The sequence below is a fragment of the Magallana gigas genome, chromosome 1 (assembly GCF_963853765.1).
Source record: "Magallana gigas chromosome 1, xbMagGiga1.1, whole genome shotgun sequence".
In the NCBI taxonomy this organism is placed as follows: domain Eukaryota; kingdom Metazoa; phylum Mollusca; class Bivalvia; order Ostreida; family Ostreidae; genus Magallana; species Magallana gigas.
This window is the reverse complement of record NC_088853.1, coordinates 52,686,263-52,709,885: the sequence shown is the minus strand read 5'-3', so window position 1 is coordinate 52,709,885 and position 23,623 is coordinate 52,686,263. Positions and strand designations below refer to the sequence as shown.

At 32.6% G+C, this 23,623-nt stretch overlaps 2 protein-coding genes across 4 annotated transcripts in view; one reads left to right on the top strand and one right to left on the bottom strand.

Annotated features, from left to right (window-relative positions):
- Nucleotides 1–212: 212 nt before the first annotated feature.
- LOC105331205 (uncharacterized) lies at nucleotides 213–20,030 on the top strand. Of its 2 annotated transcripts, none has more exons than XM_066070802.1 (12): nucleotides 213–453; nucleotides 1,609–1,845; nucleotides 4,359–4,673; nucleotides 6,227–6,511; nucleotides 8,841–9,125; nucleotides 11,170–11,457; nucleotides 12,097–12,393; nucleotides 12,669–12,959; nucleotides 15,042–15,176; nucleotides 16,003–16,140; nucleotides 16,236–16,376; nucleotides 18,272–20,030. In XM_066070802.1, the coding sequence occupies exons 1-12, from the start codon at nucleotides 396–398 to the stop codon at nucleotides 18,544–18,546; spliced, it is 2,745 nt and encodes a 914-aa protein (XP_065926874.1). In that variant the 5' UTR covers nucleotides 213–395; the 3' UTR covers nucleotides 18,547–20,030. The 2 variants fall into 2 exon arrangements, with proteins under 2 accessions (XP_065926874.1, XP_034318593.2); XM_034462702.2 differs by having other exon boundaries at nucleotides 16,233–16,376.
- LOC117686878 (fucolectin) overlaps nucleotides 19,019–23,623 on the bottom strand; it is a 122,242-nt gene continuing 117,637 nt past the window's right edge. Inside the window, exons 2-4 of one of the 2 annotated variants that reach the window (XM_034462727.2) lie at nucleotides 21,782–21,836; nucleotides 19,882–20,121; nucleotides 19,019–19,549 (exon numbers count right to left, since the gene is read on the bottom strand). In XM_034462727.2, the coding sequence (XP_034318618.2) occupies nucleotides 19,329–19,549; nucleotides 19,882–20,121; nucleotides 21,782–21,836 (516 nt within the window). In that variant the 3' untranslated portion in view covers nucleotides 19,019–19,328. Of the gene's footprint in view, nucleotides 19,550–19,881; nucleotides 20,122–21,781; nucleotides 21,838–23,623 lie in introns of both variants that reach the window. The other variant, XM_066070815.1, reaches the window with a different exon arrangement.

The window sequence follows — 23,623 nt, the reverse complement described above, 5'->3', positions numbered from 1 at the left end:
TTTTTATTTATATGAAAAGCGTGTCAAGCATGTCCTTCCCGATAATATGATTTGTTTATGTACAGGTATATCTGTCAACAGGAAATATTTGACCTAAGGAGAATTGTTTTTGGTGATACACTAAAGAGCAAAGTAGAAAAAAAAAACACGACGAGGAAATAGAAAACGATAACAGTGAGGTGATTTACATAAGCACACGACTCTAAATTACACCCCGATCTAATGTCACTGTTATCTGATGATTTTACATCGGAAATACGTTTTGAACTCAAACCTTAAGAACGGTGAACATTTTATTTTCTCCATTTTTTTTTCTAGCTTAACTGTTGTAAGTCAGATTTAAGTAGTTTCTTATTCCTTCCGAATTATATTGCTTCGGTTATTTTGCGTTGATCATGCAGCTTTTGGTATCCCTGTGTCAGATTATGCTTGGACAAGTGTGTTTTATTTCAGGTAAGTATACATTCCTTATGTCTAAAACAATCAGAAGACATTAGAATTTCGTATTTAATCCTCTTCGAATCTAAGTATCCTATCAAAGCAATAACTAAATACATCACTTCAGGTGTGTACATGCATTTCTTGCATATTATGATTGAAACGATTTTAAATAAATTTAGCAATAAATCGGTTGGTCACAGAATTAAAAAAAATCATGGTTACAAATACATTTTGTTTTACAACTTGTGAATTTTCACAATATATAGTGTTGTATCTGATTTGTCAAGCGTAATTAAAAGAAAATATATTTCGTGACGGAATATTTACAGTGAAATAAATTGTAACCTTTATAATTTGAATACATGCATGCAGTTAATTATAATGTAAACCAAAGCTGCATAATAAAAAAGTCTCTACCCGATGCATGATGATCTCGACCTACGTCTAGTGCCACTACGTAAATTATCCCTTCGCGAAGGGGATATATCATGGCTGCAGTGCGTGTGTGTCTGTGTGTGTCTCCGTCAGACAAGATTCAAAGAAAACCCTCATACGAATGTTGATCAAAGTTCTTACACTTTTTTGGCATGGAAAAAGGACAAACCCTTTTAATCTCAAAGTCAATTCGTTACATATTTGTTAAATATCGTCAAATTAACATTTAAAATAAGACTTCACAATAGAGATTTCTGGTTCAATTCTGCGAAACTAAAGTGAAAGTATACAATTCAGATCACCAAGTTGATAAATGTATGATTGAGATCTTGTAAAGGTAATAAACAAATGTTTTATATCAGTGGGGAATTAGAAGAATGTCCAACGTTAAAAAGGCGGACAGGAGATTAAATTCATCTCATTTTGATCAAAACAGAGACAGCCTAGCGTTTGATTGAATATTAAAAGAGTTCAATCTTGCATGGACCCATACAGTATTAGAAATATTTCGATTACTGATACTACTTGCTATGCAAAATCATATATCGTTGATTCTGAATATATGATGATCGATAAAATCAACCCCCGTCAGTACTTCAGTACTTTGATTTTATATTGCGTTCAATTGCTATAATTCACGTAAATAAAAAAAATATGCATTGAAATTAGTTACTGTACGTTAAACTTAATGAAAAAAAAGAGATATCTAAATCTTATATGGATTTTAATTAGGTATGTTGTCCGATATATCAACCATATTTCGGACTGGTAATGTTACGTTTATTTGGACCCCTTCACCCAGTGCTTCGTTTTACGATATCAAGATCACCAGAGACAAAACAGAAGATCGTGACTGGATTCGTGTACAAGAAACACAATATACAGTTAGAAATTCATTGTTGTATGATGTCATCAAAATCAATTTCAAAGCAAATGGTTCAATGATAGAAAACACCATGATATATAAAGGTATATTATTTTAGTATACAATACTACATGTACAATGCGATAAATCCCCTTTATAGATTAATGTAAATTAAATGTACTTTTATTGAATGATTTTTCTTATCTCTTGTAATAAGTGTTGCACATCATTTTTTAAAAATATATGTTGCCGCAAAAGGAGAGAATATATTTAACATGTACACATAAATATACATACAGACCCTGAAACGTACTACTACACCAAAAAAGCGTGCGACTTTCGTGCGAGAAACGTTTCGTGTAAACCGTTTAGCGTTTCGTGTAAACCGTTTAGCGTTTCGTGTGAATCGTGAAGCGTTTCGTGTAAACCGTTTAGCGTTTCGGGCAAAGCGTGCAGCGTTTCGGGCAAAGCGTGTAAATCGTTTCGAGCAAAGCGTGCGAGAACCGTGTGAAACGTTCATCAGATTTCATTCGGAACTCTCTGACAATTTAATTGTTTCAAAATAGCGCTCGTGTTAAACATTACTTTAAACTGATTGGCAAAACTCCTTTGAGATATTCTCGTGAAATAAATCTATAAGAAATAATATACTTATCTTTTTACAAACTTGAATTAATTTTTAACAAACAAAAGAAAAGTACGCGTATTGAAAGAAGACTAGTTACTGAGACTATTAGGCTGTGTACAACCAGTACACATACATGTAACCTCGGACATCGGGTAAGACCTGCACCTGGCTGAACCTGTCAATCAAACTCTGTGTATTCGTTTTCATTGGATGGTCACGCGTCTCTTTTTTTTTGTCAATAGCCAATAGAAATTTAATGACTTCAAGGTAGTCGGAATCAGTATTTGATGATGCACACAATTTCAATGATAGATTATTTAACATTAATTTAAACAAAATTAAATGTAAACATAGAAAGAAAATATACTGTTCATTTCTATGAAATGCGGGAAGTAAATTCTTCTGAATCCCGATTAAAAATATTTCTACAAGTTATTATTTTAATTATTTAAACACTGATACCGGAAAACAACAAGTAATTTACACACTGAAATTTTCCTAAAATGTACACATGCAATTAATTATTATGGGAATCTATATGCATGGTACTTAATTCAAATAGATTAATTTATGATAGATATATTGTACGCCGTTATGCAGGGCGCTGGTTATGTATACGAATATTGAGACAAAAATCTAAATCATTTTTTATTTTTTGTTCTTTCCGAAATCCAAAATAGTAATGACAACTTTCTCTATTGTTTAATCCATTGATTTTTCTCTGTGATATTATGTACGGAACATTTATTTACGCGAATGATTCGACATAAAAAAAATTAGTTGGTTGTTTTATAGCAGTTTTCTAACTTATGTGACTAATTTAATTTTACATAACTTTCAAAATTATCAATGTAAATAATTACAGGTTTATTTACATTTAGTTTTTTTACATCGTATTCTCTGAAACCAATAAGAATATTAATGTGAGAAGAAAAAACTAATCCCGCCGAATACTGAAAAACCAAATTATCAATGTAAATAATTACAGGTTTATTTACAGTTAGTATTTTTACATCGTATTCTCTGAAACCAAGAAAAATATTAATGTGAGAAGAAAAAAACAAATCCTGCCGAATACTGAAAAACCGATTTCAGTTTGTAATCATACGGATTTTATTTTTGGTATTGAATATTATGTTACGGTAACTTTTTTCTCTGGAATTTTTATTATTTACCGGACTAATAAGAATCATGGATATTTCTTTTGAGCAATAAATATTTTTATTGAAGTAATATTTTTGACTAGTTCTGTGAATAAATAATTTTTTGCTTTAAATATAAGTACCAAATTATTTTAATTAATCAATTCAATACTTATGTACATATAAGTTTCTAATATCAGTATTTCAATTATTTCGTGTTTTCTTAAAATTAATTCCTACTAACAGAGTAAGAAGAAAGAGAAAGGGTAAAATCCGAGAGGACCCGAATCGATCAGGATAAAAGCGTGTGAAAAGCGAGCAAATCGTTTCGTGCGAGAATCGTTTCGTGTAAACCGTTCAGCGTTTCGTGTAAATCGTTTAGCGTTTCGGGCAAAGCGTGCAGCGTTTCGTGTAAACCGTTCAGCGTTTCGTGTGAACCGTTTAGCGAGCGTGTAGCGAGCGTGCAGCGAGCGTGTGGTGTAGTAGTACGTTTCAGGGTCTGTATTTAACAATTTTGGCATAAAAAGTGTGTGAAAAGCTACTGTATATATGGCACAAACAAAACCACAGACAGGCTACTCAAAGGTTAATAATGAGTTAACATTGTATTATGACAGTACAAACGTTGGATGTTCTTAACGTGCAACATCACAAGCAAAAATCAAAAGCTGTTTCAGTGGCTTTAATATTAAACTGAACAAAACCACAGGATAAAACATAAATCACATATGCAGACAAGACAAAAAGTTAAATAATGTAAATAGAAGCATTATATTACAATACTGCGCATGTCGCTGCAGTAATAAGCGTATCCTTAATAAGGATTCAATGTTTACATATGTTTTAGTTTCTAAGGCTCAAATCCAGATCGGAGACCCGGTGAATATTTCGTGGACTGCTGCGTTCTTTCCAATAACCGGACAATATAACGTTTACGTTACATATAAGGTAAATAAAACTATTTTCCAATTACAAAATGAAGGGATTTTATATGGTGGCCATAACGTATCGAATAAGTATAGATACATCACCAGACCATACAACTCCGTCAACATTTCATTTGAGATAAGACATACAACTGTTGACGATGCTGGGTATTACGCCGGTGGCCTAACAGCCGATTCTGCGTGGTCGGGTTGTGGAGTTGTGCTGATTGTTTCCGGTAAATTGTTTTTTTTTTTATTGTTCCTTGGTCACCTAAAACAAAGTTCAAATGAGCGTTTCTGATCACATGTTGTCCGTAGTCAGTCAGCCCTCAAGTGCCACTACTCCACTTTCAACCAAAATTAATACACCAAACTCGCTACCAAAATTAAGAGCGAATCTCTCTTCAAAGGAAAATAACCGCCAAACAGTAAATACACAGTGAGTGTTAATAAAAAACGTTCGTCACAATTTCAACTGCACAAGAATTTAATATGGAGAAATAATGTACATTTTACTAATTTGCATAGCGGTCATTTTGTTATCACAATGGCGATTTTCTGTACAAAAGAATATATAGAAAGAAATGAGAAAAATAAATCACAAATAAAAAAAAAATAATAAGTATTTCGGAAATATTTTGTCCACATTTGGTTTTGTCATCTACTACACCAGGGATCTGAATGTGTTTGTTTTGTTTACATGAGATGTTAAGATAGCGGTTCCTTTTGAATCAGAAAAATCGAAGCTGGGCGTTGTAGGGACTAGTCAACACTCAAACGTCATAGCTACTTATAGCAAAGCTCGCCTCCGGATCGTGCACTATGTACAATCAAACCCTTACTACTTTTAAGACATAGCACATGCACAACACAACACTATTATATAATAATTATAATATCCCCCCAAGATGTTTTAGGTAAAAATTTGATTCCCTTTTTTCACAAGATGATTGTATAATACAAATGTACACATTAAGCATTGCAATTCTCAAGTTCATATATAAATTTATGTGGAAACTTTCATCAATTTTTGGATTCTTGTGGGGCCTAAAAACTACTTTAAACAGGTGAGAATTAAAAACATGTCAAGTTGCATATCAGTAAGACTGTACATTATAACATTTTAAGTAGAATAATTTTTTTTCCAATGTATATTGGAATTCCCAAAGGTCGCAACTTTGACAAATGTTTATTCATCCTACCTTAGGATGCTTCCACATAAGTAACAGCTTTTTCTAGTCAAAATGAAAAAATTATAAAGATTTTTCCGTTAATGAGTCTTTTGTAAATAAAAATAAATAAATAAATAAACGACCCCCATTGTAGTCCCGCCCTATCCCGGATATTCATTTTGGTTCTGGTAAGGATCAAAATACTTGCAAAGCTTTACTCAAATCAGTTAAGAAGAGTTACCCCGAGAAATTGTTCATTTCTTTATCAATAAATTACTCGTTAATTACACACTGCCACTTAAATACATGTATCTAAAGTTGCCCGTTTATTTAAAATTGGCCTGAATTAAATGAAGATGAGAACATTGTATACTACAAACGTTAACCTAAATATGTGCAGCGATATAAAGGAATTGCGTTGAACTTCAACAAAATGATTAAAAACTGGATTGAATAATTGACGAATCGATAAAAAATAATAATTTAGGCTTTTTGCGTGGAGTAAACAAGTTTTATGACCATACTAAATGGGAAATAATGTCACATGTTAAGCTCATATTGTGCCAACGCCTGCTTTGAAAAAAAAGTTACACTACTTTTCTATGCTCTTGAATTAGGTAAACCTATGAGGCCAAACATTGAAGGAAACTTGAGCATAATGGTAGAAACATTCTCCAACATTACTTGTTCCAGTAAATCAACCTCAGCTCCTGACTACTACACCAAGTTAGTGACCTTGACCTACACATGGTTCGTCAACAACACACAGATTGACGGAGAAACCAATCACACTTTGAGTTTAAAAGTCACTAAAGGTATAATGTACAACAAGTACTCCTGTACAGCGACGGAAGAAGATCTGGTGTCTGATCGGAGTGATACAGTACAAATAAATCCTCTGTGTAAGGCTTTAAACTATGCTTAGTATAAAGAACAGCCAGTAAGGTTATGTTATATTTTAACTGTGAAATTGAATTGTTATTAGTTTATATTTACATCTACCAAGTAATATATCCTCTATTTCTTACGGAAACTTATAGTTAATTCATAGCTCTAGAGAAACAGCCGGACTGAAATCTACACGCCCCGTTTATCGATTGGTCGAAATCTTCAACGTCTGAAACTAAAAAAGTGACAGGGCTGAAATTGACACGCCCAGTTTATCGATTGGTCGAGACCTACAACTACCTAAGAGAAATCACGGACGGCAAGAAATAACCATGTTTATGTCAGACTCTTAGTCTCACAGGAGACGATTTACCAAACTAAATTCCGATTTAAAAATGTTTTCGATATTAAAAACCATTAGCTTGTTCATCCAACTGATATATAAATCTCGGCAATAAAATGCCAAAGATACTACGTTTACAGTACCTTAAATCTACTAGTATCTTCTAGTGAGTCGTGCGTTGATTATTTTGACGCTATGAAATATATCTTTTGTTATGAATGAATTCAATAAGCCAAGGAGCTAAAAATATAAATACATATTATAACATGAATATTTCGTGAGGAATCCGGGTTTTTTTTCTTGCATGTTGCCAAATGTACAACACATAATGCCAAATGTACATCACATAATGCCAAATGCACATCACATAATGAAAAATGTACAACACATAGTGCCAAATGTACAACACATAATGCCAAATGAACATCACATTATGCCAAATGTACAACACATAATGCCAAATGTACATCACATAATGCCAAATGTACATCACATAATGCCAAATGTACAACACATAATGCCAAATGTACATCACATAATGCCAAATGCACAACACATAATGAAAAATGTACAACACATAATGCCAAATGTAAACACATAATACCAAATGTACATCACATAATGCCAAATGTACAACACATAATTCCAAATATACATCACATAATGCCAAATGTACAACACATAATGCCAAGTGTACAACACATGATGCGAAATGTGCAACACATAATGCCAAATGTACATCACATATTTCCAAATGTACAACACACAATGCTAAATGTACATCACATAATGCCAAATGTACATCACATAATGCAAAATGTACATCATATTATGCAAAATGTACATCACGAAATGCCAAATGTACATCACATTATGCCAAATGTTCAACACATAATGCCAAATGTACAACACCTAATGCCAAATGTACAACACCTAATGCCAAATGTACATCACATAATGCCAAATGTACATCAAATAATGCCAAATGTACGACCCATAATGACAAATGTACAACACATAATGCCAAATGTACATCACATAATGCCAAATATACATCACATTATGCTAAATGTACATCACATTATGCAAAATGTTCATGACATAATGCCAAATGTACAACACATAGTGCCAAATGTACGTCACATATTACATGTAACAAATGCACATGTCATAATAATAAACGCACATCACATAATCGAATGAGTACACCACATATGGATAAGAGCACATCGATTAATGATATAAGGATATCAAATAACGATTAAAGCACACCACATAACGATTAAAGCACACCACACAACGATTAAAGCACACCACATAATGATACAAAGGCACCACACATGACGATTAAGGCACGCTACATTATAATACAAGGACACCACATAACGATTAAAGCACGCTATATAACGATACAAGGACACCACATAACGATAAAAGCACACCACATAATGATACAAGGACACCACATAACAATAAAAGAACACCACATAATGATACAAGGACACCACATAACCATAAAAGCTCGCCCCTTGAATAATTAAACAAATAACAAATTTACTTTTGCCGTGATATGACAGTCCAGGCCTTTCTTACAAAACAAGCGCACGTTTTGTGCGCAATAAAGACACATTTTTTCAATGGGTGGCACTGTAACTCTCAGGACGTCCATCCGAATTGTTCATGACCGGAAGCTATAGACCTGCAGCTACCAAAATGGTTACAAATACGGGCCACTAAAAGAAATAAATAGTTGTTTATCGATTTATCGTCTCATTAACCTTGAGTTCAAGTAACAGTTTATTAATCATACTTCTTTTGACAGAAACATGGTTTTGAAATAATTATATATTGTCTTTTTTTTTAATTCTTCTTTGTAAAAACACTGCCGGTTTGCTCATTAAAACCAACCCTATTGTAGTTTACTCAAGTAACTGTTAAGCTCTTCCAGTTCTTTGTTGCAATTAATTGGAGCTAATGTTCTTATTTTGGCAACTTTGTAGACGGACCTGAAAAAGTGAACATCACCCCCAAGCCTTCATTAAACAAGAACGATCAAATTGAAGTAAGGGATGGAGATTTTGTCGGTCCATTCAATTGTTCTGCGGATTGTAATCCATACTGCAATATTACGTGGCAGATGAAAAACTCGACTGGATTTTACGAAGTTTTGTCAGAGAATGGGGCGTTATTTCACCAAGTTGAAAGAAACATGGAGATGTTTTGTTGTGTGGCGAAATGGGTACATGATACAACGACAAATGAAATCATAAAACTTGACGTACAATGTAAGTACTAAGTACTTGTTCTTTAATGACATATATTAAATGATAACTTGGCATTCAGCTTCTTCCTTCTGAGTAAACTATAGGTAGCCTTATTTTATGCCTCTTTCTGTAAAGCAGTATTAATGTTCACAACTGAAGACACTAATATAAAGTGCCTCAAAATCGTTCCTGTTTCGTAGTTCAGTTATGAATCGCCCGACCAGTTATACAATCCAAGTGGAAATTGCAGTTTGCTTGCAAACAAAAAATATTAACTTAAGTAGTTGTTTCAGATGTGTGTCGTAGTTAGCTTAATCATATAGCATGGTTTTATAGGTATTATTATATATTTATATTACTGTTTTCATACATCATGTATGATTCCCTGTATTTCTTAGGAAATTGGTTATAATCATTGCTCTGTAAACATTTAGAAGACTGAAACCTACACGCCCCGTTTCTTAATTGATGGTTATGGCAACCTTCAGCAACCTTATAAATATACGGACTACAGGAAGTAATCATGGTGATGCCAGGCTTAAGTTCCCATAAAGGACCATTAAGACTTTTTATTCATTTTTTTTCTTATGTTTTACACTCAATATATCTGTTTGTTAAATGAAAGATGTAAATTTTTACAATAAAATGTTTTACTATACATGCAAGTTATGAAGGCAGCGATCATTGCAGGAAAAACTCACATAATCCGCTATAACGGAAGTCATTATTTTTAGGTCACCTAATTCACTCAGGTGACCTATTGCAATTGGTCTTCGTCCGTCGTCATTCTTTAACAATTTTAAATTTTTAACTTCTTCTTGAAAACTACAAGCAATTGTTACCATTTTTGGTGTGAAGCACCAAGAGAGAATTTAAATTGTGAAAATAATGGCTCTACCTCTCCCAGTGGGCCACAGTTGGGTTAAAATAAGCAAAAAAAAACCCAAAATTTTCAAAAATCCTTTTTTCTACTCACACACGTGAGGAAGAAAACGAATGCGTAGTCATTATGTTCATTTAGCCCTTTACCAAAATTGCGAAATTCATGGCCCCTTGGTCAGGGGTTCAAGCTCTAGAAGGATAGGGGGGGGGGCACTTTGTCCATATTGTCTAAAATCTAAGAAAATCTTATCTCTACTTAAATATATATTTGAATAAAACTGAGTGCATGGTTATAATGTCCACAGACTCCTCTACCCAAATTGTTAAATTCATGTCCCCTAGGACAGGGCTTAGGCCCTAGGACGGAGTTAATTTAGCCATATAGTGAAAACGTGTTAAATCTTAAAAAATCTTCCTCTTTACACCACACATGTGGGGAAAAAGCTGAATGCATGGCTATGACGTCCTCTAATTCATCTACATGAATTGTGAAAGTCATGGCCACTAGGTCAGGGTTCAAGTCATAGGGGTGGGTGGGTCATCTTTAATAATATTTCATGTCACCTGCATGTAAGGCAAGGGTTATGGCTGAAAAAGAGGGGGATATGTATTTGTCTTTATTCTGCTCAGGAATTTCAAAGAAAGAAATGAGTTAAATGAAAAGTTTAGAAAAGAAAAAAAAATGAAGCTGTCCATCAAAAACACTCTGTATGGAAGGTGTGCACCTTATTCGATAGTAGGTCATTTTAATACGTTGTGTGCTAAATTATAGGGTTAAGAGTCTTTTCCAAAAGATTTCAGGCCGGGAGGTGGATGTCATTACAATATTATAATTTTATACTCCAAAATGAAACTCAACTAAATGCATTTATGAGACTCCTCCACAATTTTGTGTACGGGCTATGGTACACAGGTGACCGTTAAGGCCTTTTGGAACCTTGTTTAAATTGTTTTTGTCACTGCCTATATTATTTGCAGGCATTCAGTTAAAAAAAAAACATCATGAAACAGTCTGCAAGTTTCTGTACTTTTGAATTATTTTTGTTCATTATACACTTGGTGGGCAATGTATATTTCTGTCTGATTGTAAGATATTTACATATCGCAGAGTACAATGTACACATGCTTTGCATAGCGTTTCATTTTCAGATTTAAATAACTTGCCTTTTTTTATTGTTAACAGATATGGAGGAAATTAATCTGTATTTGAATGACACACTGCATTCTAATGCCGATGTGTCAGAAAACACGCCTTTGAGGATAGCATGTTTTGTTGACGGAAACCCCGCCCCAACCATACGTCTTAGTAGGGGTCAGGGTCAAACTGAAACTAATCTGGAAGAGAAAGAAGAAAAATGGCTAAACTTTACAATTGAATCAACCCAATGTTCACACACAGACATTTATAAATGTACTTGGACGTCTGCTGTATTCGGGAGTAGCTATGTCCTCTTTAATATCAATGTTCTTTGTAAGAAAATTTTTATTTATGTTTAAAGTGAAAGCGATGTTTTTTATTTAAGAAAAGAGAAGAAATATTGTTTGAGAGACAAGATATATCATAATAAACATCGGCATATGTACCATTTTAGTGAAATCATGTTGCATATGTTATTAAAAAAACCCCGCAAATATAACACTAAAAACAAAAACTTTAGACAAGACGACATGTAACTAATATATATATATATATATATAAATATATATATATATATATATATATATATATATATATATATATATATATATATATATATATATATATATATATTTATATATACACAAACATACAATTTATGAAGTGAATGAAGACTCAAGTAAAACATATCTGCTTCCATTTTTGACGTTTTTGAAAACAATCTTTAGAAATTTAAATGTATTGGCTGATACGTAAACTATTTTAGATAAACAATACAATGAAGATCGAAAACATAAAAATGTACTACATAAAAACTTGTTAAAATCCATCTCATTTTTAAAAAAAGATTATAATGGTTGGCAAATTACATTTACCTCAGTTTTCCTTATTTTTTGATAATGGTGGGTCGCTTTTGATAACCAAGTGATTAAATATTAAAATGTCTCTTTATACACAATATTAACTTTTCAGGCAACCCGAAGATTGATACATCCGAGAATTTCAAAACGAAATATCATTTTAAAAGTGGATTTAATTTAAAGTTGGAAGTAGCTGTACCTTTGATTGCAAACCCACCTCCTCAGAAATCAAATTTGACGTGGGTCGGTCCATACACTGTACCAATGAATACTGTAATTTCACAACGAGATGAAATTTACAAGCAACTGTTCGTTAGCTTTATCCCCGTGGTTGATCAAACTTATTTTGGAAACTACTTATTGCAATATAGAGAGTTCATGATTTGCACAGTCACAATTATCGCCGAAGGTAGTGATTACTTGTTCAAAAATTATTATGCAATTAAGATACGTATAATGAAAATTATTCAAAGTTGTTCAGTTAGTGATTTTGATAAATCTTTAAAAAAATAAAAACATGTTCAATAACTTTAAAATTTTTATTGTATGTTTGTTTACCTGGTTTTTTCTTTAATGCACAATTCATGACATAAAAAAGATTATAAAATGTTTTACACACAATATATTGATTCTTAAACAACATTCGAAATGAAATTATATTTATCAGTATTAATTCTATTTCAGAAGTGCCTCAAGCACCAACAAACGTTACTTGGAATTCTTACGCCAGTGGCTACGTAAACTTGACTTGGGTATCAGGCTTCAGTAGAGGCCCATATCAGTTTTTTATATTGTCATTATACAACGGTTCCATTTGGGAAATAGTTGGAAACGTTTCGGATCCTGGAGTGGGTAACTTGGCATATTTCGACCCTGGACTTTTGACCCCAGGCCACGAATACGCGTTTCGCTTGGAAAGTTGTAACAGAATCAACTGTTCTTTTCCTCCTACTGAGATACAAGTTACAATAAAAGGTATATAGCCACTTAAAACAACATCATTTGGTATAGACACAATAAAAGGTACAAAGCCAGATAAAACAACATCATTTGGTAGACACAATAAAAGGTACAAAGCCAGATAAATCTACATCATTTGGTAGACACAATAAAAGGTACAACGCCAGATAAATCAACATCATTTGGTAGACACAATGAAAGGTACAAAGCCAGATAAATCAACATTATTTGGTAAACACAATAAAAGGTACAGCATCATGTAAATTATCATCATTTTGATGTTTCAATATAAGATATACAGCCATTTAAATCAACATAGTTTGGTAGGTACAATAACAGGTATACAACCACTTAAATCAACATAATTTTGTAGCTTCAATAATAGGTTTAAAGCCACTCAAAAAAATCATTTGTAGTTACAATAAAGGGTATACAGCCATTTAAATTAACATGATTCGGAAGGCACAATAAAAGATATATAACTATTTAACAGGTCGAGACCACTATATTTTGAGACGTCGGCATAAATTTGCATTCTAAATTAGGCATCTGTTTACTTTTATCGACAAAGCAATCAGGTGAATGAGTTGCAAGGCATTGTGGGCTACTACAAGTTTCAGTGTATACAAAGCGTATTGAAAATATATATCATTTTGAATTGTCTTTTGGAAACTCATTTTGAATGATTTTTCAGAATTTATGAAAGTTATCTGGACAATTATGTCTGAACTTCAATTTCTATGCTCACATTTAAAAAATATTGCATATGAGGACTTATATCAACCTTTTTAAATACCCCATTGTCAATGTTCAAAAGAGAGGTACGTCCTATTGAATTAAAAGCAGTGAGTACTGTTTTTTTTTTCACGTGATACCCCATATTTGGGACAACATTAGTAGAACGCGCGTTGATATTTTCTTCAGGGACATTCATCAGAATGCTTAACGGACAAACTACTTTATGCTGCATATAGCTTGCGCTTCTGCGTTTGTATATTTGTGCATTTCTACTACCGTGGCTATTCACGTATGTTAAAAATGTACATTTACCTGTATTTATTTATAGGGCACAATTATAAAGTCACCAATACACAAATGTGATGTTTTTTTTCTTATCAAAATATGTTTATACTTGTATGCATATGTTTGTCAGTCGTTTGATACTGATCATTTTTGAAGCAACAATTAATCAACTTAAAAAACAGTATTTTTTAATGTGAGCATGGAACAAAGTTAATGGTAGGTAATCTTTCCTTTTTTCCTTCTAAATAAAAATCAAGATGTACAAACATTCCGGCAAGCAATTAAATATTGTGTATAAAACAGACAAATAACACATGCGTTTGGTGAATCGTAAACAAGTTATAGACCGTCATGCATTGCAACTCATTCACTGGATTGGAGAATATGTTTGCCGAAAATACTGTCACGTGTTTAATAATGCTATCCATATAAGGTAGTGTACCCGACCTGTTTAAATAAACATCATTTGGTTCTGTCAAGAAAACAACTTTACATCTAAAATGGTGCTCAGACCAATCATTCACGGTTTGAGATAAATTTAATCAACAAAATAATCGAAACTGAAAAGAAAGGAATCAAGATGGCCTCCATTGCTACGTATCAATGGTAAAACTGTTACTTCCTTTTAACGAAGCCATCATGGTTTGTTAATCTATATCTGATTAATACAGCTCTTGCCAATTTAATAACCCCCATTTAATCATAAACCAGGACGAATACAAAGTGGATGCTTGCAATGAGATTTTGTCTGGTTGACAGGGCAATTGTATGTTACACTCTACAGTAACCTGTATATTAATCAAAAGTATAAATCAAAATAGGATTTTGATTCTTATTAATAAACAAATTAAAAAAAAAGATCGAGAATACTTTTGTTTAAGATGAGTTTTGATGTTGTTTTCTTTGTTTCAGAAAATGCTTGACATACGTTATAGGATAAAATTTCACAAAGACACATTCATAATAAAAAAATGCGATTAATTTTTTTTTTCTACAAAAAGTATTTCCTTTTTCAATACCCCCCCCCCCCCGAAAAAATGAGTAAATTTCAATTTCTGTATCACCATTGCCTAGACTGTGTACCTGGCTTCTATGGAGAACGTTGTGAGAACAATTGTGGAAAATGTAATAATGACACCACTTGCAACACAGCTTCCGGAGTTTGTCCGAATGAATGCCAGGAAAACTGGATTCCTCCTCTCTGTGCAGGTAACACAATCCATAAATAAAACAGAATTGTACTGAGTATATTCATACCCTCTGCTCCAAAGAAGAGGGGGGGGGGGGGTGTATGCTGTTTAACCCTTGTTGATCTGTCTGTAACAAATTTCTGTCGCATGTTTCTCTGCAACTGTTCATTACAGATGCTTGAATTTTAACACACTCTTTGGTTTGGAGAGCTTTATAATGGTATGCATTTTTGTACCAGTCAGACGTCCACTTGCTGTTAAATATCGAGTTAATTTATGTTTAAACCAAATTTCGTCATGATTTCTCAACTAATAATCGCAGTAGCTTTAAATTTTAAAACATTTTTTGTTAAGACATGCCATATGATGGGATCTATTTTCATAATATTAGACGTAAACGTTCTTTTTAATGACATCTTTGTTAACTTTCCCCAAAATTTTGAACAAATTTTCTTTAGAGTTTTCTCAGCAATCATGAATCGCAGATGCTTGGAATTTTATCATCTTCTTTGTATAGGTATGCCTCATAGTTGGATTTGATTTTCAACAAATTCGATATTAACTTCCTTTTAACTGACGACTTTTCTCATTTTGAATTTTCACATCAGATGGGTATCACTAGTGAATATTGAAAAACCCGGTAAAAACAATGATAATCATATGTTTTGCAAAGACTGGAGTTTTGTAGTATTGATTTTTTTTATATTTTCGTATGTGATCTGAAATGGTTTGTCAGGAGTCACTTTCGACGCTAAGGTTGAACAAAAATTGTCCACAACTAAATTCATGATCTAACAGAAACTTCACAGTACATATTTATAATTAATGTGTATATTTTCGGTTAGACTGTAAGCCTAACAAATACGGCCTCAACTGTTCATTTGACTGTGGTCATTGCAAAAATGGTAAACCATGTTCCACGGCTTCCGGGGCTTGTATTGATGGATGTGACGACGGGTGGACAGGAATCCAATGTGATACTGGTAAGAAACAATAAAATCGATTCACTCAAAAGCTGTTAATGTGTTTAAAAATACCTTTTTTAAATTTCCTTATTACAAAAATCATTTGCAAGAAGTGTGCAGCAATGGGACGTATGTTTTAAACGGAGAATGTATCAAATGTCAGGGTGCGTCTAAGGACAATGCACCTTGTAACAAGTCGACTGGCGAAAGTGATAATGAACGTAGTTATCTTTGGAATGGAAAGGATTTTAAAGGTACGTTTATAGTTTATTGTGGTTTCGGAAAAATATATTTGCCAAAATAATTTGATCTATATATAACTGTTTCTACTTAGAAAGAGGATTCTCTATTCCTGTCCGTTTTTTTTTATTGCAAAATGAAAAATGAACACAATGCAATAACAGAAATGAACATGAATTTTACTCATTTTTGTTGTTTAACATAAATTGGTGACCCCCCCCCCCTTTTTTTCATACAAAAGCACATTTTACAGTACCGTTAAACCTCATATTTCCCAATAACAGTCAAAATATTGGCGACTCTAAAAATTTATTTAATCGAATATCTCACTTACGAATAAACTTGGTGGGTCCACCAATGATAAAATATTGGCAATTTTATTTATTTAAACAGCATCAACTATCTCATTCACAAAGGACCCTGGTGGTTCCTCCAAGAATCCATTGAGAATTTCTTCGTATACAGTTTTGTATTTCATTCAAAGATTTGGTGAACCCACCAACAAAGCAATGATAGCAACACATACATGTATTATCAAACATTTTTGTTTTTAAGAAACCTTAATTGGTGAATCCACCTAAATACAAATATGCAATAATCGTTTTGTCTTATAAAATTACTGATTAAATTTGGTGAACTCACCAAAAAACGAAAAATGCAGAGAGAATTTCATTCCAAATATTTGGTGGATCCACCAAAATGAAATTTTACAAAGAAATTTAGAGTACAAAGTTGGTGCATTCACCGAAAGATTCTAAACATTTATCGATGGCACTATATAAACAGAAACACCGCAACACATGTCAGTTTATATACAAAACAAGAAAGATGGTCACGCCACAAAAAAGATTTACAAAATTCAAAATACCCCTCCTTGGTGGATCCACCAGATATTTAGTTATACGAATTATAAAAGTAAAAAGATTACAAAATTGGTGGATTCACTAAAAAAAAACTCCCGGCCGAAAACAAATAGTTTATCGCTGCTATTGAATTTATATTACATAATTGGTGGGCCAATCAAAACCTATGCTATGTTCGGTTTACATAAAAGATCAGAAAGATCAGCATATTTTCATAACTCATAATTGCCAGCAAAAAAAAAATACACGTAGAAAGAAATTTCAAAGAATATTGAAATATCATGAAGTAATTTTCAATCAAACACATCTATCTATCTATCTATCTATCTATCTATCTATCTATCTATCTATCTATCTAGTTTTCAGTAGACGATAACAAAGTACTCCGTTTCTCTCAAATTTAATCCAGAAAGTTACAGGCTTTCGCCTATTTACACCAGCAGAATCTGTCTCCTTTCCATGTTAGAAATATTAAAAATAAATAAAAATTATTTCGTAATGTGCATTTCAAAAACCCCAAATAAAATGCATCATGGCAATGTTTAGAAAAGGGAACCGTTCGTCTCCCGAAAGTTTGGGTTTATTTAACCCGCATGTTTTGGATCGATTGTGAACAAACCAAACTTAAGAAATTATAGGGAACAAATTCTAAACTGTTTTTTTCTGTGATTTGCCAAAACAATATGACCTCTATCAAAAGCGATATCAAAATCGTAGTAAAATCATCCCAGCCTCGACGTAAAGGGCGAATTTTAGAATAAGGCGGTATAACTCTGTAGGTAATTGAACTAATTAGATGTAAAGTAAGTAGAATGTATAAATTTCCAACTTATATATAGTATTATACAGACCAAAAATATGTTCCGAACACTTATTTTCAAACCCCACAAGGCAACTTTTGAATATATTTTTCTTTAAAGCCAACCACTTATTTGGATTTCTCAGATAATATATGATGTAAATCTCCTTGCTACCAGAGTTATCTCTCATAGTTCAGCAGTTTTTTCAACCTAACGAATATTTCTTTTTTTTTTTTTTACTTGTAGAAGACAAAATACCAAGAACATATACAGTTATTATTATTGTTCTTGCTATACTTTTGGGAATAACATGGCTGCTGATGACAATATTCATTATCTTCAAAATAAGACGTGGATCTTTACAAACAACAAAAACCAGTATTTATTTGGATACAGAAAACGTAATGGAGTCATACCAAAATTTGCAAAATATTGAAGGAGAAACTAATTACACAAATATTGATCGTACAGACCACGAAACCCAGTATGTAGAGCTGGATTTACCTAAACAAGATGATTAACATGTAAAATAAATCAAAGTTAGTTATCAAAGTTTGCAAACATCGGTCTTCGTTGTCATTTGTAAGAAGGCTGGATGGTCGCGGTTATTTTTAGACTGTATGGATCTCCTTTCAAAGAAGAGCTCTACATGCAAATACATGTATTTTAGGCATAACAGGAAACATGTGACTATAGTCTTTATCGCAGTTTCTGTGTTTATCTGATTGTAAAGTTATGCATAAACTAACATTTTCTGCAATTTATGTCATCATTTTTGATGAAATAAAACATGACTCTGGTTATAAGTCATCACGACTAGATACCTCTCATCATCGGCTGTTTAAAAATGGTTTAAATAAACGTTCCGTTCATCTGACAGCTATTGAATCTGAGAAAATAACGTTGTTTTGGTTTGTTTTCTCATTGTGTGATTTGGAGACACACACTGCTTTTCTGGCCTTAGCCAATAATCGAAAAAAAAACAACATAACCGTGTAAGTTTTTTTATTCACCTCAAATAAAATTGATAGACTAAAACTTAAATTACATATCAAAGTTAATATTTATGTTGAATCCAGTACAATGGCATATAAAAAAGTTTTACATGTTTGTGTCAACTGTATGCAGTATTATAATTAAAAACACTTACAGACAGCCATCATCAAGTAGAGAGCTTTGTTACAGCTGTAAAAACAGAACCTAATGCGATCGGAAAAGTCACCTCAATATTTGAATAATTAATTTGTCGGAAAGAGATAACTGATCTACGGTAACGTTTTAGCAAAGACTTCAGCAATGATGATCACTGGTCAGGGTATCCAAACACTTCCACTTCACAAAGAGTGAGGAAGTCGGTTGTCTTGGAGATCTTCACGAATCTACCCATTGGTAATGTGTTCGGACAGTAGATATCGACAACCTGCGACAGAGTACCGGGACCAGCAAATACACCACATGGAGTGCTGACATCTGATTCTGTCATCCCTACAGTGACGGTAACATCCCGAAGCCGGTTAGCCACATCTAATATAAGACAAATAGCAGTTGTTAATGTGATGGCATTTGTGTTAATGTGTAAACATTTTTTCTTCTTAAATAACTCTAACGAATCTTGCATTCCTTAGGATGTGAATTACTTCAGAGCGACAATTTATCAGATTAAAGGATACTTTTGAATTTTCTTTTCTTTTGGAAAGGTAATAATGCAGCAAATGTAAATGGGTTTGGTTTTCGCCATTTTAGCTTTCAGTAGGTAATCAAAGCTGTAAATCGATAAAGCTAAATGAAAACAAAGGTATTGCTCCACTACTTTAGACTATAGTTCGTTTTACAATGCCGTTACTGTGCACGCTTACCTGCTCCCCACTTGTCCATTCCTCTGTTGAATATTCTGACGTAATCGATGTGATAAACAGCCTGCAGATCCACCAACCACCACGGATTTGTGTCTCCACCCTTTGTGCATGAACATTTGTCTACGACAAAGTCTGTTCCGTTGTTTCCATCAACTGCCAAACTGGCAGGGGAGGACTCTCCAGCCCATGAATACGTCGTTGATTGTTTTGCAGGTTTCTTCAATGCAATGTTTGGCTCAGCTGTCAGACAAAAAATGCAGATATTTATTGTAATATTTACATTCGCACATCAATAGAGCTACGCTTTCAATTTTTCAGTTTTTTGAGTAACATCTTCGAAAACATTTGACTTTTTTTATATACGTTATATCGTTTTCAGTAAAATTTACGTTTTTCCTGGAATTTCTTAAATGCAAAACAACATTTTCATTTAATATGTCATTTTAACCAAAAAATATTCTAATCAAACGTCGTAGAAACCGTTAAGTTCGCAACCTTTGCCTGCTGTAAACTTGTGAACGATATTTAGTGAATATTATTATTATTTCACAAGTCTAGAGAAAATATGCAGTATTGAAATGAATCTCTGATCTATATATTGACATCTACTAAGCATTTCTCCCTCTTTCTTTCGGAAATTGATTGTACTTCACAAATGTAAAGATGTTGACAGGACTGGAATATCTACACGATCCTGATCGAAAAAGATTATCGATTGGTTGAAACCTTAAGCAAGCTGACTGCATGTGACTAAATGCATGAAATAATCATGAAGATGTCGCACTCAAATTCCAATATATAAAGACTTGATTATTTTTTCCTTCTTACATACTGATGATCAATACCATTAATTTAGTAACTTTTATCTACTTGTTTTAATAATTCAATAATTTATTACAGAAAGGTAAGAATATAAACAATGGATTTATATCTTTGATTATTCAAGCGGGTATGAATGAAGCGATCATTGCAGATTTTTTTGCAATGTTGTAATTTTCATATCCAGCATGAATCACACAAGGAAGGATTTTATTGTTTAAATGTTGCTAATTTTATTTCTGTCTTAATTTTTTCTTTCTCAAACATTTAATAGAAACCTAAAACATCAGAGAATCAAAAACTTGGCCCTAAGATTTCGGTAGTCTGTCTTCCCCATGATCCTTAATTAAAAGGCTCAGTTGTAATAACAAGTCTTAATATCATCAACACAAGATATCCTGGAGCATGAAACAGCTGTTCTTTTCCTGTTATGAAAAATGACAGAAATGCCTTAGATTTTGCCATCTCATTATAGCAAAAAAATCTTCTTTGTAATAATCGAAATACCTCGAGTTTGCAATGTAAAGTTGCTTAGAGACGGGATACATTGTGTACACTTGTAGCCTAGATCATCCCGTTATCAAGCTGAAAGTGCATAGTCAAATTGTTGAGGGAGTTGTTTTAAGAGCGCAACTATGCAACAGTTAATCTTGGTTTGGGAATCAAATATCTGACCTTCCCGCAAATCATTATATTTACGATAGCAACATAATTATGACAAAACGAGCTTATAAACTCATTAATAATGACTCAATGTGTCTATTCAGTCTGTGTATGTATTTAGTGCCATATCATGGAAACGTTTACAGTACACATCAAATGATCCCAGGTATCTGATAATCTGATTACTTTGATTATATCAGTGTCATTAATACATGCTTCCAATGGAATTATTTTGTGTAGTCAGGTAAGTTTTTTAGAATGCTAATAATATTGTTGTGAATTGTTTAAAGCTAGGTACAGAGTACATGTTATGATATACTTATATAGAAATTTAAAAAAATAGCTTTACTATAAATAACTTCAGAATATATATATATATATAGACAGAGAGAGAGAAAGAGAGAGAGAGAGATTATACCTTGTCGTTTGCTCCTTTGATGCCCTGCATCAGCTACTGCTATGATCAAAGCAACCTGGATTTAAGAAAAAATGCACATCTTAAAGATATTACTGTTTATCCTTCGTTTTAAAATTAACATTCTTTCTTTGTGTTACATATGCAATCAATGCATGCCTTAAGTATTTTTTGAGATGATTTATATATACTTTAATAACTGATATAATTTTAATGTACGTTTATGGTAAATTAAACTAATTGAACTGACAACATGAAAACGATTTAAAAGTTCTATAATCAAAAGGCTACAATGTCTTTACAGTCATCTTAGTACTATAGCCCATGAACAGACCTGTCGAGGAGGCTTTACGTCCGTTTCTTGATATTATAGTATGCAATACTGATGAATCCAACTTTAAAAAAAATATATTCACATCCTGAGTAATGTACATAGCTTTGGTCGTTTACTATTGTAATGATTGATGCATTATTGATGACTTAGTAAAACCTACAACAGTGAACTTCATTAACGCCGAGTATTTTTTTTCTGCAATGTCGCTACATTCATATTCCGCATGAATCACCAAAGAAAGCATTTTGTTGTTCAAGTAGCCTAATGATAGCTAGATGTGTGTCCATACAAGTCGTAAAGTCTACAAATACAAGTGGACAGGGCAAGCTACTACTTAGCATTACCCCGACCTTTTTAACGTTTCTATTGTTTTTTTAATTTAGATTTAATTTCCTTTTATGTCCTATTTATCTACATGTGGCATAGATACTTGTGGACAGGACCATGTATCTACCCCAACAACCCCGTCTTTTTCCTTTATTATTTATTTTTGATTAAAAAAATCATTATTTGTCTCCAACCTCCTCATATTACCATCTCGATTCAAAATTAACAAAAGTTCACGAGTAAGCGGCAGTTTTTGTTAACACTCGTTCCTAATATAAACATTTTTCTTAAGAAAGAAATAAAAGAGGGTACATGGTCCTGTTCACACAAGAAAAACATGCCGATTTCTTTTTTTTTTAATTTGCGCATGCATTTTACTTGTAATCAGATGGTATGAATTTGTCCTGTGTATCGTTTAAGTCTGCATATTTATGTATAATTGCATGTAATGATTATGTGTTTTTCATATTTCTTATCCATATATTGATGGTTAGTGATCAGCAATTGTAGACTATGACGTAATAATGCACTATTAATTCACAAAACTTGTATTTTGCTACACCGAAAGCACTATGTGGTTGCGTTGCGCAATCGAATTCACGATTGTAATAGAGAAATTTGAAAAGCATAGATATGAAATTAATAAAATGCCAAACGCGTACGCGTATTTAATGATAACAAAATAAGAAGAATAAAAATACAAGTAAGATTTAAAGAATTTTGTCAATAATTCTCTTTTATACGTTTTAAGTATAAAGCTAAGCATATTTAACATTTGATGCAAACTTAAATATGGAAATGTATCCTATTGTCAGACTTATGACCTATTAAAAACCTGTTTTGAAAAAAAACTACACTATTTTTGTAGATATATTTTCAACACCTATAGAATTATTTAAGGAGGTTGGAGTTTGAATAAATAAACCATCAGCTCTTCCTACAATTTGATAATATCAATTGTTTAGATTAAAACTATATTTTTTTAAAAGAAAAATTCATGTAGTTAATTTGGGTTATTTTATTTGTTCTAATTAGGGTATTTTTCTATATTTGATATGGCACTCTTCTTTTTCTTTAAAGGATACGAATACATTCTAAAAATGGAAACGACCATTGATTCCCCTTAACGTGTGCAATTTACAGAAAACGTGCAATAAAGTCAAATCTAAAAAAGAAAATTTATT

Excerpts from the sequence above, each read along its gene's own strand:
- LOC105331205 (XM_034462702.2), top strand. The coding sequence starts at position 396 with ATGCAGCTTTTGGTATCCCTGTGTCAGATTATGCTTGGACAAGTGTGT. Across the intron at positions 1,846-4,358 it reads AAACACCATGATATATAAAG|TTTCTAAGGCTCAAATCCAG; the intron begins GTATATTATTTT and ends CATATGTTTTAG. Across the intron at positions 16,377-18,271 it reads GAATGGAAAGGATTTTAAAG|AAGACAAAATACCAAGAACA; the intron begins GTACGTTTATAG and ends TTTTACTTGTAG.